The 13,828-nt window shown below is 38.4% G+C and overlaps 2 protein-coding genes across 3 annotated transcripts; one reads left to right on the top strand and one right to left on the bottom strand.

Moving 5' to 3' along the window:
* Window positions 1–213: 213 nt before the first annotated feature.
* On the bottom strand, window positions 214–3,090 carry leg1.1 (liver-enriched gene 1, tandem duplicate 1). Its single transcript, XM_085382448.1, has 8 exons — window positions 2,709–3,090; window positions 2,468–2,551; window positions 2,322–2,395; window positions 1,970–2,074; window positions 1,596–1,714; window positions 856–997; window positions 644–740; window positions 214–554 (listed from the first exon to the last, which is right to left on the bottom strand). The coding sequence occupies exons 1-8, from the start codon at window positions 3,085–3,087 to the stop codon at window positions 403–405; spliced, it is 1,152 nt and encodes a 383-aa protein (XP_085238574.1). The 5' UTR covers window positions 3,088–3,090; the 3' UTR covers window positions 214–402.
* A 2,750-nt stretch (window positions 3,091–5,840) lies between these two features.
* Window positions 5,841–12,412, top strand: stx7l (syntaxin 7-like). Of its 2 annotated transcripts, none has more exons than XM_085382898.1 (10): window positions 5,841–5,906; window positions 7,499–7,591; window positions 7,699–7,768; window positions 8,026–8,116; window positions 8,617–8,754; window positions 10,043–10,092; window positions 10,186–10,276; window positions 10,390–10,462; window positions 10,597–10,679; window positions 10,939–12,412. In XM_085382898.1, exons 2-10 carry the CDS (start codon window positions 7,507–7,509, stop codon window positions 11,032–11,034), a joined length of 777 nt encoding a protein of 258 aa, XP_085239024.1. In that variant the 5' UTR covers window positions 5,841–5,906; window positions 7,499–7,506; the 3' UTR covers window positions 11,035–12,412. The 2 variants fall into 2 exon arrangements, with proteins under 2 accessions (XP_085239024.1, XP_085239025.1); XM_085382899.1 differs by having other exon boundaries at window positions 10,046–10,092.
* The last annotated feature ends 1,416 nt before the right edge of the window (window positions 12,413–13,828 follow it).

Genomic DNA, 13,828 nt, shown 5'->3' on the forward strand with positions numbered 1-13,828 from the left:
ATGAGATCAGATCGTGAGATCATGCTTGAGCTAAACTATAAACCCATCTAGCAGAGCTTTTTTTTTTTTTTTTTTAAATCATATCCTTAATTAAGTAGTAGAAGTAGCTGTACTACAGTGGAAACATATTGCTGGAAAATAATTATTTGTGGAAAAAAACTTAAAAAAACAAATCTGTGAGACACATTTTAGAACACTAGTTGAACTGGAGCCAAGAAATTACTTTAATGTACTGCCAAGTATACACCACAGATAAGTGCAACAAGTTGACCTTAAAAGCCAGTGACAAAACAACTTTGTTTAATGGACAAAAATGGACAAAAATGTCCATTAAAGAGGAGAAAAAAAATAATTTCAGGAGAAAAAATTAATACCGTTATGTATTTATCTTGTGTGTTTGACTCAGCAGCTTGTAGTCATCTCAGAGATGATGGACAGGAAAGTGCTTGTAGCAAAGCTGGGATTCAGGAGGAGCTGCTCCAGCACCTGTGCACCTTTTTGCCTTGTGTTTACTGAACACATGGCACCTTTCCACAGACGCACCAATGTCCCACCTGGTAGATCATCATCATGAGCATAACTTAAAATAAAATCTTAGCAATAATATTTTGTGTTTGCTTGTGTGCGTGTGTGTGTGTCCTACCAAGCAGACTGTCAATAGTCTTCATCCAGCTGAAGATATACAGTGTGTGGTTCTCCTCTGCAGTCAGATCAGCAATGTTAGGGGCGCTGTCGCCCTCCTAAAATGATAAGACAGAATGGAGAATGGACAAAAGCCTTCTCTCACTTTGTGTGTTTCAGAAAAAAAGAAGTGATGTGTAAAATAAACAGATGGAAAAGGTTGAAGATATGTACCTGTAAAATCCGACTTGGCAGAGGGGTTAGGAAAAGCACTGCTTTTTCCATGTTGGTCTGGAATCGAGCTGCTGCTACATATTCTGCTGAGTTCAGCCAGCTGTGAGCAAATGACACTTCTACAGAGGAATAGTGGCTCTGCCTGTAGGAGAAGCGAGAACACAGAAGCTGAGATTAAGAGAGCTGAAATTTGAGATAAATGTTTGGCTTTTTTGACCACTTGCAGGGAAAAACAGCAAGGCCTCGTCCTTGGTAGTTTTGGTGTGCACTGAACTACCAAAAATAGTTCAGTGGACAATTTTTTTTTTGTTTATAAACATTTATAAATAATAAGGATAGTGATCACTTTTGCTTTAATACTTTTTCCAGCATCATTAGTATTGGTAATAAGGGCATTGATGTTAAAATTTGTGCTGGAAAGAGTACTGACACTGCTAAAACTAACAAGACTGCCAGAAAAAAAAAAGATGAAGTAGATTTAGTCAATGTCATTGTCATGTATGAATGTGTGTGTACATGATTTGTAATATGTAAAAACAGGATGGGTGACTGGGGGAGGAGGGTATGTGTAAATGTTTACTAATGAAATGCATTAAAATGATAGATTTTATGATAGATAAAAATAGATACTTTATTGATCTAACAAGGGATGTTGTGTTACAGCAGTAGAATAAAAAATGAAAATGATATAGTCTACAATTAATAAGCAACATGGTTACAGTAAAAGTAAAAGAAATTACTTGGGATTACATGCTGCAGAGGCATAGGTTGAAGCCATTAGGGCGTCCCAGTAGACACCAAGGATAGTGTCTTTCTTCACATCATCAGGCAGAAGAGATTCACTAGTAGTCTTCAGACCCTTAAAACAATATGAACAATTAAAGGAGTACACCTATTTCAGCAATGTAGCTTTGTTGCTTCATAAAGCGGGTGCATTCAGGGAAAACAGACCCGTTTTGAACTATAATGGCACATGGCCCTGACTTTTTAAAATGTAATGTTTTCTACTAAGGGCAAAATAATACAAGTTCAGTTCCCCTTTAAAATTGCGGGATAATATGATGTGAATAGAAACTGTGTGTATATGTACCAGTGTATATCTGTGTTTCAATACCTGAAAAAAAGCATCCCACTTAGACATGGCATCAGGGTATTTAGCTTTACAGTCAGCATAAGTTGTACAATAGTCCTGTACTCCTGCAGGCACCTGCATCTGGACCTGGTAATGTAATAACATACATGATAATATGCACTATATAACATACATTATAAATAATACAAAATGGTCATATTCATTATTATTTAAACTGCAAATATTTGTGTGATGGCATGAAAAAGTGTCCTCTTCTTCTTCTTCTTCTTCTTCTTATTATTATTATTATTATTATTATTATTATTATTATTATTGCGGTTGTTGTTGTTGTTGTTTTATTTTCAAAGTGTTCATTTTCAGTTTAAGATAATACCTGAGCTCCTGCTCCCATGAAGCCCTGTTGTGCAGCAGACAGAAAGGGAAGTACAGATGCAAAATAGTTCACACCTGGAGAAACATAAAGAGGTCATTTGTATTCCCCCTGTGTTTATTTTTTATGCATTTGTTTCTTGTACTTACAGGCCCACCAACTCTGGGTAGAAATGCACAAAGGCTCTGCTTCCAGGCCACAAGTTGTTGCACCCGTTGGATCAGCGAGACGCCCTGTAAAAACAACAGATCATTAGCTGTGGTCTTGTTTCTTTGTTAGTTACATTATTAGGAGGCTCTTTATTCAGTTTTGTACTACAAAGTTTGTTAAATTGTGATGAAAGGATTATTATTGACTTAAAAAAAAAAAGAAATGATACTTTGACTTCACCTGAAGTTAACATCCATCCAAGCTGCAGTGGCAGTCCCCACAGGGGACTGTCAGTAGCATTTGTCCCCATGGATCCCATGAAGGGGTCTGTAGCAGCTATCATCAGCCGGTATAAACTCATGCGGTGAAGGTAGTTCCAGGGGTCTGGAACCAGAATCCCATCGTGCATTGGCAACTCAGTCACTTGGCTGGCCGTTTGTGCCCAAAGGATGGGAGCGCCATTTTCTAGAATTACTGCAGAGCTGCTGAGAGACACTGCACATGCCAGGACAAGGCCAAGGACCAGCAAACGAAGCATGACTGAGGTGTTGGGTCTGCAGAGAAGGACAGAGTCAAGAGCAGCTACTCTGGACTGAGAGTTTTCCCTTAAATACAGCATTTGTAACTTCTCTGAATATCAAAGTCAGTGCATGCAGATGTGCACCAATCACATTAGTCCATGTGACATATGGCTCACTGGACCCTGACCAACAGATAAGAGAATTTAAGTACATAGAGCTCAATTTTGTCCAAACATAGAATACTGAGTTCAGTGCAAAGTACATCTGTTCATTGTTCAAGCTGATTTGTTTACATGAACCCAAATCCACAACTTTTATAGTGATACAGTGATACCATCAGTAAATTGAATCTGGAAACACAAACCCCAAATAAATTCTAAGAATCCTTGGAAAAATTGGCTGAGTGGGGAAATTCCTAAAAGAGCCAGACCAGCCCACAACAACCAACACCTTTAAAGCCACTATAACCTTTCATCCCCATTCTGATCCTCAGTTTGAACTTCATTAGGTTATCTTGGCCTTGGCTATGTGCCTGGACATTTAGATATGGTCTACATGTCTATGCATGTAGTTGCAGCCATGAGATTGGCTGATTAGAGCAGTATACTCCAGTGAGTCTGTACTGGATACAGAAGTTAAGACTGTTATTGATTTGGTTAATCTGAGTGAACTTTGATGTGCCTGATGCGTCTGGTAAACAGAACATGTCTCATAGCTTTATGTAACATCATAATGTGTTTTGTAAAATTACCACGGAGTAATTACCAATTACCATGGAGTAAACACCAAGAACCAAATTATAACTACAATTTTAAAAAGTTGAGGTGGTGTTAGCAAGTGAACTGTTAGGTAATACTATTTAATCCAGATTCTGCATTATTCTGAAAGCAAAGCCAATTTTATATGTAAAGTAGGGTAGCAAATTAAAAAGAAATATCTTTCAGCAATATGGTGGCATGTATGTATAAATGGCCTGTATTTGTATAGCGCTTTACTAGTCCCTAAGGACCCCAAAGCGCTTTACACATCCAGTCATCCACACATTCACACATACATTCACACACTGGTGATGGCAAGCTACATTGTAGCCACAGCCACCCTGGGGCGCACTGACAAAGGTGAGGCTGCCGGACACTGGCGCCACCGGGCTCTCTGACCACCACCAGTAGGCAACGAGTGAAGTGTCTTGCCCAAGGACACAACGACCGAGACTGTCCAAGCTGGGGCTTGAACCGGCAATCTAGCACATATAAACCACAGAAGGTGAACCAAAGCGCTTTAGAGACTGACACATTTACATTACATCCATCATTTGTACACAGTTCAGTTCTGGCCCATTAATGCATGAACATGAGCCCTTTGGTCTTGTTGGTGTGTCCACCGTGGATGATCTATTCTGGCTCCTTCGTGAATGTTCAGGTTGGGATCTGAGGAGTTTGATTTATGCAAATTAAGTGTCCAGAGCAGCTTTGTGGAGTGGCAAGATGCGCTGTCCTGCAATAGGAGGATGCTGCCATTGGAGGGTGCTAGTGAAATATTTGGTGGATAGACACCTGTAAAAGTAACATTCACAAGAATTTTAAAATACAAGGTTTTCCATGAAAACGCTGCATTGCAAAGAGATAATGAATGTATTCATTTCACCTGTCAGTTGTTTGTTTTTGTTGTGGTTAATCAGTTATGACCCATGTTAGCTGCAGGACCACTGTTTCTTTCCCCACCTTCAAGGACATTTCCCACAAACTCTGTATTCACAAAGCCACCATCATTGTGTATGATCCCCCACACACCTGACACAAACCTTTTACTCTCCTGCCGCCTCACAAGATGTACCAGAACATCTAGTCCCTCACTTCCAGTCAGTGCAACAGTTTCTTCCTTCAGGCCTCAGAAAGCTCAGTACTCAGAGTCTGGACTGGAAACTCATGCACATAGAAGTGAACACCCTACATGAATCAACTAGACTAGTAACATACATACACACTGAAGCACATGGACACACTTTACACATTCATACTTATATTGTTGTGCACATTTCTGCACACATAGTGCAATTAAATTTTACTTAATGCCAAATCAAAAGTAGATTTATATTTTAAGGTAAAGAACCTACAATAACAGTGAGAAAACTGCTACAATCAAATGACCCTCTATGAGAAAGCAAATTGTGACAGTGGGAATAAAAAACTTTCCATTTAACAGGAAGAAACCTCTGGAAGAACAAGGCTCAACAAGGGGAGGCCATCTGCAGTGACTAGTTGGGCACGATGGGAAGGAAACAGGCTAAAAAACACACTGTGGAAACCAACCAGCCAACTTTACCATGTAGAAAAACGGCATAGGTGTGAGGTTGAAATTGCACTAATTGTTTCTTATATAAAAGGGGATTAATTGTGCTGTTAAACGTCTTTACGTTCAGAGAAAGGGGCTTTTGTAAAGTTGGCCCACAATTTAAAAGGAATGTATTCAATTCAATGTGAATTCAATTTATTAGGCCGATTCTGGGCCCCGAGCATCATATATGACACCCAAGACCTAAACAGAATTATAATCCTTTTTATGGCTCTTACACTAACTAAAAGCACTGATGTTGTCCAGTGTAAACTAGCATTTTTGGAACTGATTTGGACCCCTCACCTGCCCACGAACCAGCATCTCACCTGGTAGCCTACAGCCGATAAATACCTAAGAATGAAAGATCATGAAGCACTTAACCTGTGCTGCGTCGTTGCTCTGTTTTTAAGAAAAGGACAGTTTTTTGTTTCTATACTTTTCTGGCCTGCATTATGTTACCGTTTGACACCTTTAATTTACAGCTGCGATCTCGCTGGGAGTGCAGCAGACATCATGTGACGGAGGAGTGGCCAAAAGTAAAAATCAGGAAGCACAACGACGCAAGAAACAAGTCACGAGAAAGGTAAAGTTCAAACTTTTAGTCATTCTTGACAATTTCACTAACGTTTTAGACGACCAACGTATTTTTACGAGGTTGTTTCGTATTTTTAAGTTTTTTTTGTTTTGTTTTACAACGAAAAGCGACAAACATCTTCATACTGACTTCCCTTGTAACTTCATGACTCTTAAACCCGCTAATGTTAAAATGAAGAGCAGTGTACAGGTAACATTAGGACAGCGTTAACCCCAACAAACACAAGTAGGTCATAACTAAGTATTTGCAGTTTATCCGTTCATGTTGATGGCATAAAAAAATACTCTGGTGATTTCCGCATTTTTTCCTTGTTGGCAAGGAGACAGAAACAGAACATGCACGTTGGTTTAATTAACCCTAATCACACTTTAATTTTTAATTAAAGCAAACGAGAAATATCCTGTCACTGTGACAGTTTCTTAGCAGGTGGCTATTTGCATACTAAGTTTCAGTCTTTTTTGAGTCAGGAAGTCTGCATGAGGAGCTTGTGCTAAATATTCCCGGCCCAACACTCCTTCACTTCAGGTTGTACAGTATGATATGAGCACCTTTATCAGACTGTAGGACTTTCCTTTTGGCCTTGATAGCTGTTTTTTTTTTTAAGGTTAAAAGATGAAAATATTTTAATTCTGCAGCATATTTATAATATTTTATTTCACAGCATTGATATCAAATCATTTTAGCTGTAATGATCATTTGTGTGATCCCTCAATAATGTAAGTGTATTAGTTTCGCAGTGTTTTTAGTGGATAAGTACCAGCATAAAACTTGTTATTGTTACAGTATTTTTTATTGTTTCAGGTTACTCATGTTTACAGTATCACATTCCAAAGAAGCTGGACCTCTGAACCATTTCTAGGTCATGAGTTATATTATAAAGTGATTTATTTAAGCCACTCCTTCACTTTACTATTTCAGCTTCCATCCTTGCTCCTCTTAGCTTGAAGCGTAAGCTTACTGTGACTAATCACACACTGTACTCAGTGTTTGGGGGTGGGTCCACTGTATTCCTGTATAAAAGAAATAAACTTGCCTTCTCAGAGCTCTGAACTCAAATTTATTAAACACTGTGAGCAATGAGGACACCAGCCGTGTGGCAGGCTTTACTGTGTTGTGTGAGAATAAAACCTCAGACTGAGTTCATGAGTATTAAGAAGCACCCAGTGAAAGATAGTAGTGAGCTTCTCAACAGATATTTCTGGAGCTTTGCTTCAAGATGAAAACCTGTAGAAAGAAGGTGAAATGTAAGGGGGTGTCACAAACGTTGCATCATTTTTGGGGAGAGGAGATCACAGAAATCACTGTTTTATCTTGTATTTAATGCTGTACTAATGTCAAAGACGCCATAAATAGAAACACAGTTGCAACATCTCTTCTTGGAAATTTGCAAAATACAATGATTATACTATATCTACACAAATGCTTTCACCCCGAAAGCCTCTTTTTTTTTTTTTTTTCCTTTTTTTTTTTCTACACATGACAGTCACGAGAACAGTGAGCTGACTCCAGACGCTAATTAGATCTCACTGTTAACTCATGAGCGAGTCGAGTGAAGCCTGTGGTCTTGTGTGTCCTCGTAGGTTTCATCATGGCCTACCAGGCTGGGATTCCAGAGGAGCCCAGTGTTTTGGTTAACCAGATCAGCTCCAACATCCAGAAGATCACACTGCTGAGTAAGAAATGCACACATAAAAACGCATTATTGTCAGCCAGCGCGTCCAACACGTGGACACACTTCAATACAAATAAACAACATGCTTCTCTGTGACTTTCTTGCCAGCCTCCGAGCTGCAAAGGGCAATCTCTGTGCTGGGAACTGAACAGGACAGCAGCCAGCTACTACAGACGATGTGAGTTACTGGGGCTTGGTTGGATTTACATACCTGGGCTGTTATCAGAAGTATCTTAGTGAAAGTGTAAATGTGCAAGCGTAGAAAATGTTAGACTATTACAGCAATGTTTAATGCCGGCTAATTTTTTTTATATACTCTAAATTACTTCTGATTCCTTTTAAACCTATGCACAGTATTATGCCTACCATCCTTTGTCTTTGTAATGTCTGAGTACTATTCTCTACTTTAACAAATTCATTTTTTAATGTCATTAGTCAACAGAAGCAGCAACAAGGCAACCACTTGGCAAAGGAGACTGACCGACTGATGAAAGCTTTTACTGCACTCCCAGTCGGACCTGATCAGGTAATGAGTTTCTAAAGTCTTCCTGATCTAAAAGGTTTGTCACAGTCAAGCAAACCACAAAGAACAACCTCTCTTTCTGTCTGAAAAATAAACTCACTGGCACAAAGGCTGTAGTTCCTCACATGTCCCTGGGGCCTGGTTACAAAATTGAGTCAGTCTTCATAGACTCCCATGTTAAATGCCCAACTTCACAGCTTCACTGCAGAAATAAACGTGTTGACAGATTGAAACAAAAATGCTTTTGGCTTCTTCTTAGCTATAATTGTTATTTATATATCACATCATAGCGCTTCACTCTTTCATTCAAAGTGGTTACTTGTAGTTCCAAAGAAACCATGGCAACATCTAAATGTTCAAAATAGCAGTCCACTGACCAATGAACATTGTAATCCATCTTTTCTGTAGAATCTGTGGTACCATACCAGACTGATTAACTACAGACCATAGTTCTGACAAGTCCATTTGTTCATCTGTTTACAATATTTTTGTGTTTACTTTAGCGTCAGAGAAAGATACAGAGAGAGCGCCTGCTGAACGACTTCTCCGCTGCTCTGAACAGCTTTCAAAAGTCGCAGCGAGATGCCGCCAGCAAAGAGAAGGAGTTTGTGGCCAGAGTCAGAGCCAGCTCCAGACTGTCTGTAAGTAACTGCCTGTCATCAGATCACCAAGTTGTTGGGTAGAGCATTAAACGACAGTTATAAAATAGGTACTGTATGGGAGTATGAGAGTGGGGTGAAGCCACTGCTATAAATGTAAACACATATATTACATCATTGCGTAGATTTAGACGGAATTCAGGTCTTTTGACAAGCGTGTGAAGTGCTGTTTAAGAAGTGTTGTGTTTTTCTGCTTAGCCATAAACTGGACGACACATACAGGCGATTTTTGTCAGCATAAGTGCTTGTGATGGATAGCAGAGGAGAATATGTTTGGTATCCTATTGAAAACCTACAGAAGAGTAGAGACTTGAAAATTAGACATTCTTGAAACCATAGAAAATAAAAAAAAAAATGGTTTTATGCAAAGCTTTTTAGTAGCTTGTTTAAGCTTTGCACTAACAATCCAGCAAAACAAGTAGGTGCTGTACATCAAGGCTCACTGCCTTTTTCCTTTCAGCAGCAGATTTCACTAGTGTTTGTTCTCACTTTCGTGTTTCTTACTGTTTTCACTCTCTGCTTCCCCTCTCCCCAGCCTGCCGAGGCAGATGGTCACCATCGCTGAGTGTAGTTCTGCTGCATGTTAAGGGGGTTATCTTTCTCTCCCCACTGTCACAAAGTGCTCGTTCACAAACCTTGTTGGGTTTCTCTCATCAGTATGTCGGCTTCTGCTGAGAAATGTCTACTTTTTTATTTTTACAAAAATCCACATAAAATTGTTATTGCACTGTATTCCACCACAGTGCTTGCTTGAAATAGTCACAGCTGGTTACAGTTTCACTCCTCTCTTAAAATTGTTGTAACCGCAGGCGTCAGTTCAGAAGTAGTTTCACATGAAGCTGTCACATGATTGTGAATCAAAAAGTATCTTTAATTGTGATTGTTGTAGTCACAGATTCCCATGATTGGACCCACTCACAGCTGTGTTCCCGTATCTCACTCTTGCTTATCTCGCTTCACTCAAAGTTGTTTTTTTTTTTTATCTGCTATGCTGCTGATAGGTAGGAACAGCGTGTTACTGCTGCTATGTTTAATAATTTATTTTTGCACAGTAAATAAAGCTGCAAGGTGAATTTATTCAACTTGGCCATGCATATATTTTAACAATGAAGTGTTCTGCAAATACTGAATAATTCTTTTTCTTTTACTTACATATTGCAGCAAAGGACATTCTGTACTTACTGAATCATTGCTATACCCATAATCAGGAATAGAAGGACCTCTGCAGATTTGCAACAATAAGACTTAAATGTGTTCAATTGACTTCTAGCAGGGTGGTCAGCCTGAAGACAGCTTTCGAAATGTTCCTCCTATACCGAGGTAAGCCCACTGTTTCTGAACAGTATTATTCTTTCTGCTTTTTATTATTATAGTAAATAATGTTTTAACTACTCTAGTTGCATCTGTATGCAGTGATTCCCAGATACAGGTTCAGGCTGACGCTGTCACTGAAGAAGATCTGAGACTGATCCAGGAGAGAGAATCAGCTCTAAGGCAGCTGGAGGTAGGGATCAAATTTCAACACCTAATATCTGTGCAAAGAAAATTCCACAAACACAAAGTCACAAACATACTGTAAGTACCTCTTGAATATGGACCGGCTCTCTTGATTTTTAGTCTGACATCGTAGACATAAATGACATCTTCAAGGACCTGGGTATGATGGTCCACGAGCAAGGAGACATGATAGGTAAGAATCTTTCAGTAAGTTAATGCTGACAGGTGTAACAGCTTCACATTGACAGTTTACGGCTCAGTGAGCAGGATTGTGCAGTTTCTACTCTTACCGCAAGTAAATTATGTATTTTGTTTTGTTTCCTGCAGATAGCATAGAAGCCAACGTGGAGAATACCGAGACCAATATCCAGAAAGGGGTGCACCAGCTGGCCCGAGCTGCAGGCCACCAGGTAATGTGACAGAGATATCTTAATGTATGATATGACAGAAGTGGTGAGGAACAGGAGTATGAAAAGACAGATGAGCTGTAATAAATGCTAGAAAAATGAGATTTTAACTTGGATTAGTAAAGCAAGACTGGTTGTTAGAGCCCGTTTCTGTAAAGCAGAATGTGTGCATGACTCTACATCATTTAATCAACTTATTAGTTAGATCATAAAGGAAAGAAAATTCAAAAACATTAAATTCCTTCTGCTTATTTTCTTCTAGCAAAGCTCCCGGAAGAAGATCTGCATTATATTGATAGTGTTGGTTGTTGTTGCTGTTGTAGTAGGACTAATCATCTGGGGCTCCCTCAAAGCCTGAGGGCTTCCTCCTCCTCCTCCTCCTCCTCCTCCTGTGTTTATCACCATGGACCAAGAATGAAATTTCATTCTTAATCTTTTTCTTCTTCAAAAACTGACAGAGGGGAAAAAGATTGAAACACCGTCTCTTTTTTTTTTTTTTAAGATTTTTTTTTTTTTTTTTTTTAAATCAATTATGTTTTTAAGATATTGTAGTCCTCAATGTCAGGACTACAACCTTGTTTGCTGTGAAGCAAATCTAGCTCTGGTAGCTTTATTGTCATGATCAGTGTCTGATTTAGGCATGGTTTCCTCTGAAATGGAAGACTTATCAGATGAAAGAGGCGAGTATTCGTGTTTAGTGGCAGTCATTGTTGTTGAGTACGTCCTGCCCTAGCAATGTGGAGTCGCTCCAATAAATTGAATGTACACAATACACACAACGCTCCTGGGTGCAATAAGCAGCATGTTGGTAGGGGACGTTGCTGCAGCTGCCTCTTTTTGTCTGGTTACATATGCAAAATCCACATACTATAAGTTTCTCAGCAATAAAACAATGAAGTGCAGTATGTAAATTAAGTGGAAATGAACAAGCGCTAGGTGTGGGTTGCAGTAAAATGTAGCCAAACTACAGTCAGAATATTTAAAGCCTCTGAGGGGCAACAGTGTTTTTATCTGTTGTTTCCAATATTTCAAGTGATTTGATTTTTATTCAGTCTTATGTATAACAAAAATAAAAGCAAGTGCAACTTTAATCTTGCTGTTAAGACGTTAGACTACACTCCAAATAATAAGGGGAAGGGTTTGTTATTATGAGACCAATTCTGGGAAAATGGCAGCGCTGTGTAAAATGTAAGTAAAAGCAGAATGCAGTGAACACAGAAAACGTAGCCAACCATGAAAAAAATGTTTTACCCAGCGTCCCATTTTTTTTTCCTTTTTCCAATAATCATGTTTGTACATTCAGTAGGGACTTATTTCTTTTAGCTTGTCAGGGAAATCCTTTTCATTTCACTGCCTGTCACACAAAGGATTGAAGTAAAATATTCACAGTAAATAGTGCAAAGTCAAGTAATACACAGTGAGAGCATTTGTAGGTTATTTGGCATTCACTTGTGGTTCTCAGGAAAAGGCATCTAATTGAGCAAATTACGTAAGAGCTGAAGGAAAGTTGTCACTATTTTCTGTGAGAACTCTCTTATCCCTTGTTTTTAAAAACAAATAATTAGACGACCGATCTTAAACCAAAATATACTAATGCAAAGTATCCTAAGTTGCCTTGTATTAGTAAACACTAACACTGTTGTTGTCATGCTTCTGTATTTGAACCCGATGGAAAATTATGTGTGTGTGCGTGCGAACTGTCTTCTATTTGCTAAATAAAAATTCAGAATCTGAAGTGTGAAGAGTGATTTTTAACCAAAATTGTAGGATACTTGAAACTAGATTATGCACTTTCTGAGACTGTTGTACTGCTACCAAGTTGGAGGTAGAAAGCTGAAGTGAGATAGCAAATTAATAATTTTTTTGAAATATATTTTTAAAACTTTATTTTGATTCATTTTCCTTTTCAGTAACAAATGGAAGAAAGAGGGGGAAAAGGGAGGTGGAGGTGGGTGGGGTGGGGGGTTGAACTTAACCCATGAACAGTTTGGATTGTTTTGTCTTATTCATCTTCTTCTTGATCTTATGACCTCTTGGTGATTTGCCTCCCGTCATACTAGAGCTGAGACAGATTCATTGTCAACTGTGACCTTTTTATTTTGAAAATCGAAGGACTTTGTTAATGACTTGAATTGACATTTTAAATTTCACAAAATAAAAAAAATTTCTTGGTGGGGAAAAAAGCTGAGATTTCACAGCCTCCTATTCAGTTCCTGTAACTATCCCAGGGCAGTTTTGAAAGAGTTCGGTGAAAAACAAAAAAATCCACAAAATTTAGAGCAGTTTAAAAAAAAAAAATTATTTATTATTATTATTATTATTATTATTAAGGATATGTATGAGAGAAAGACAAGAAAATGATGATAATCAATACTTAAGTCTGTGATGATTTCGATTTAAACTATAGTATGACCTGAAAGTTTAATATAAATTGGTGTTTACTGTATGCCCATACTCAAAATCACAGACAGCCAGATGAAATTTAAATCTACCAATTACTCAATTTCAAATTAGTCATCACCAACTGCCCCATATGCCTCCACATATGTCAATAGTTAGTTACCATGGTGAGAGCATTTTGTGTAACAGGCTGCAACCAACTGTTGACTTTTGCAAAATGGGCTTGGCATTCCTCTTGCACAATGCCTCATAAAAATCAAACCTGTAATTCATATCAAAGCGTTTTAAAATCCATGAGGTTCCCAAGAAGTTGCTTTGCAGATTCATGTTTTTGTGTTTCATGGAACCAAGATGAAAAAGAAAGTAGTCAAGAACCAGTTAAACGTTGGTTCCTCTGGTACTATGGTAAATATTTGCAATTATTTTTGTGAAAGCTTTAGATTTAGAGTACAAAGTGGTCATCATCTCATTTCTAGGGAATCTAGTATTGGAAATTTATCTGATCAAGATCTGAGTCTTGCTACCTGTATGTACCCAGGGTTGAGTGTAAACTTTGAGTGTCTTTTGAGAGCTGGTTCTTATTTCTTGGTGACAATACTGAGTCAGCATTTTTTCCAGATAAGGGTGGCCTAAGTAAATGTTTCATTAAAGGCTGGGGTTATGCCAGACCCAGTGTTGTTTACATAAAAGTGAATGTCTCTGATTTCACAAAAATAGCATTTAAATATAAATAGTGAAGTGAAAAACAAGAA

This window comes from Rhamphochromis longiceps, linkage group LG15 (genome assembly GCF_057381845.1).
Source record: "Rhamphochromis longiceps isolate RC_006_pf linkage group LG15, R_longiceps_female_GT1.1, whole genome shotgun sequence".
In the NCBI taxonomy this organism is placed as follows: domain Eukaryota; kingdom Metazoa; phylum Chordata; class Actinopteri; order Cichliformes; family Cichlidae; genus Rhamphochromis; species Rhamphochromis longiceps.